At 34.3% G+C, this 3,307-nt stretch overlaps 1 protein-coding gene across 1 annotated transcript; it reads right to left on the minus strand.

Annotated features, from left to right (window-relative positions):
- Window positions 1–452: 452 nt before the first annotated feature.
- Window positions 453–3,105, minus strand: LOC128238153 (heavy metal-binding protein HIP-like). The gene is made up of 2 exons (XM_052953752.1): window positions 2,766–3,105; window positions 453–2,037 (listed from the first exon to the last, which is right to left on the minus strand). Exons 1-2 carry the CDS (start codon window positions 3,079–3,081, stop codon window positions 1,613–1,615), a joined length of 741 nt encoding a protein of 246 aa, XP_052809712.1. The 5' UTR covers window positions 3,082–3,105; the 3' UTR covers window positions 453–1,612.
- Window positions 3,106–3,307: the final 202 nt, after the last annotated feature.

The raw sequence follows: 3,307 nt of genomic DNA on the forward strand, positions 1-3,307 counted from the left end.
GTAGGCGGAAAGCATAACCATCCTGATGAAACTGTTGCTGCGAACATGATTATATATGGCAGTTTTGGATTGATCAATAGCCATAACGCTTCACCCAAGTGTCCAATCTGGTTCAAAACATAACTTGATAAAGATCTTAAAGCTAAAACATTATGTTAAGAATGAATTGTCTCGTAAATGTTGATGGCAGGGTGTTTACACGGTAATTGTAGGCATACGACGCACCGTCGGCCATTGACCAATCCTGTTTCAACTCAACCTGAAAACTATGTGCTTATATGGACTAATAAAGGTCACACTATCGTAACACAACAATAAACATACAATTGTCCGTTAAGCATCCGTTCAACTTAGGCATTACTTACTATGTTAATTTGAAACTTACTCTGGTCAAAATGACAACTTCGCTGCAATGACGGAGAAGCAATGAAATAGGAAAACTATAATTGTTCAATAAATAGTTTATTACATGAAAACAAATATAACTGTAATAATAAAACATTCTACAAACAACGGTGAACAGTCATCAAAAGTTTTTGTTTCATATATTTATCGCGCGTTCTTTCTTTAATTCACCATTTGAGACGTCAGTGTTTTTACGACTCCAAAAGGGAAGTAATCTTGTCACTTCGTATGCTCCACAACGCGCGAGTAGAAGGTCTTATAACAAATAGCTGCATGCATACTAAGACTAGATTTTTAAAATAATTTTGTTTAATAAAATCAACATTCTTATTGGAATCATACCTTTTTCTGGCAGTAAACAAGAAATATACTTTAAATGTATACAAGGCATCGCACTTCCCTTTTTATAGATAAGCCACTAATTACCTATTATGTATTTGCAAACGATACACTTTTACGGTAATTTCTTTTCAAAAGAGGTTTATTCTAATAGTTAAGTCATTCAACCAAACTTTAAAGCTAATGTTCAGAAATATAACAACTACGTCTTATATTCTTCAAAACATGTACTTCTACAGTAAGATCAGAAACATCAGCTTAAGGATGTGCACCAGCGATGGTCCAAAGATATTAAAACGAATCCATTAATTAGGAAGGGAAATCAGCTTAAATAATAAGGTACAATTCAAAATTTATCACACAAAACCAAGTAAAGTAAATGCTGCCAGCAAGTTCGCCAACGCTCTGTAAAAATAAGTTTTATGAACTGTTCTTATCACTGCAAGATATATATGTTAATTATGTTTTTGTATTGATAATGTTTTGATATATATATAGCTTTGTTCTGTTTAACAAATTGACCGTAACAAATTAAAACAACAATACCAGGTTCTCGATATCAATTATAAAAATAAAAGGTGCATCAACTCTCTGATCTATCTTATTTAACAAAATATAAGAAGAAAAAAAATCATTAAACAATTCAATTACGACTTTCCAATAAAGACGGGTGTAGGAACATCACCCTTCCATTTATTTTGCTTGCCTTATACTTCAAAAATAGGATAAAGATACATTAGTAACTCAATGTCAACATATCAGCGAACGTGCATTGGTTTAGTTCTACCAATCTTGCATTTTAGCAATCTGACTACAGTTAGCGATCTTCTTTGACTTATGATGAACATAAATTGAATAGATGTGTCATTTAGATTGAATGTAGAAGAACGCCTGAAAAAGAATTAGACTTTGAGTCAAAACTATCATGCAGTCCACTTTGCACAAGTACGTCAGCCGAGTACGTGGATTTGACGTAGACGACGTCATTGGCGTCAAGTTGCACGATAGCGTTTCCGGAAACACAAAGGAAGCCTGCAACATCATACGTATGTCCGTTTGCCACTACGTCGTCTTTGACCACAATTTTGTAGAATATGCTCTTTCCGCGTATTGGACACAGGCTGACAGTGAAAAGGTAAGTTCCTACGACTGGTGCTGTAAATTTACCAGATGCAGAATTGTAGCCTCCGCCGACGTTGCTGAGCATTTCGGAGAAGATAATTATCTGGTTTGCAGTTGAGAGGGTATAGTCAGCCACCTTTCGCGCTCGAAACAAAATTGTTGAGTGAGGAGCTGAAAAAGAAGAAATTCCATGAATTTTAAAGTCGAACACGTGTAGGTAACATTTCCGCATGTTTTTCGTCCTAGTCTTTTAAATTAATCACACTTGATAAGTATTTTCAGAAGCAAGAATGAATATAAAGTAAATGTTTCAAACGTGGACTGACAAAACTCGCTTAAATATGGGAATGCTGGAAATTATTTTAAAAGGCAGCCATTTTGTTTTCCGTTTAAGCTACTGTTTTGCAATATGTGTGCCTTGTTTAAAACATATTTGGATAACTAGCCTATATAGTACTTCAACCACTTTTTGTTTATGTACGGTTTGATATTAAAATTGTATTTAACCTGTTGGTGGATTTTAAGACATTCAAGTACTTTTTTGGAAACCGACAAAATCGACGACGGTGGTGAAAACATTTTTGACTTCAATTTACGAAATAATCACGGAAATATATGCTTTCTAAGACTGTACAGTGCAATCGGCTTTATTCGTAAGTACAATGTATGTATAATGTCATTTTCAAAGGATGCATGTCAATATCAAAGTCCCGTCTACAAAAGCATAATCCATGAATGAAAAATGGATATAAGTTTCAATAATAACTAAAGGTAATTAATAATATTATAATATTAAATGACTCCCTAGTCAAAATAAACATAATAGTGTTCTGAAATTGGAAATTACCAATGAACAGTAAAGGTGAATAAATGATAATGATACGATAAGTGACACTTACGTTTAGACAGCTGTTGTGAGTCTTTTAGTTTGGACACTTGCTGCATGTGTTTCATCGTCTCGTTAACGTGCTTGTCAAACTCTTCTCTTTCATTTCGCAATACTTCCAAATCAGTCTGAATGCTTGTTCTCTGTTTCTCTAATTTCCCCAGACTTTCATTTATCCGTTTTTCCCACTGTTCATATTGAAATTCCATGCGAATCATTTTCTCCAAAAGTTGCTCATCGTAGTCAAATCTTGTCTTAAAATGGGGCTCATCACCGAATACAAAAGACAATGCATAAAAAAGAACGAGGTATTTATGCTGAACTTTCATTATGGGTAGATTATATCGGCTCGAAATAGGATGTGTCGGCAAACAAGTATAAACCATGTTATTTTATACTGCTTGTTATCCGACGTTGCATTATCTATCTTATGCTATGTGTCTCTGATAAGCTATCCTTCAATCAGAATAAGGTACTACAGATTTGGCTTTCGAAATCTTGCAATCAGTGTCGATTTGGTCAATGACAATGTCTGAGTGATGTCTGCACTTTGTT

This window comes from Mya arenaria, chromosome 1 (assembly GCF_026914265.1).
Source record: "Mya arenaria isolate MELC-2E11 chromosome 1, ASM2691426v1".
NCBI lineage: Eukaryota > Metazoa > Mollusca > Bivalvia > Myida > Myidae > Mya > Mya arenaria.

Coding starts and splice junctions, on each gene's coding strand:
- LOC128238153 (XM_052953752.1), bottom strand. CDS start 3,081: ATGAAAGTTCAGCATAAATACCTCGTTCTTTTTTATGCATTGTCTTTT. Junction 2,038..2,765: donor CTCACAACAGCTGTCTAAAC/GTAAGTGTCACT, acceptor CTTCTTTTTCAG/CTCCTCACTCAACAATTTTG.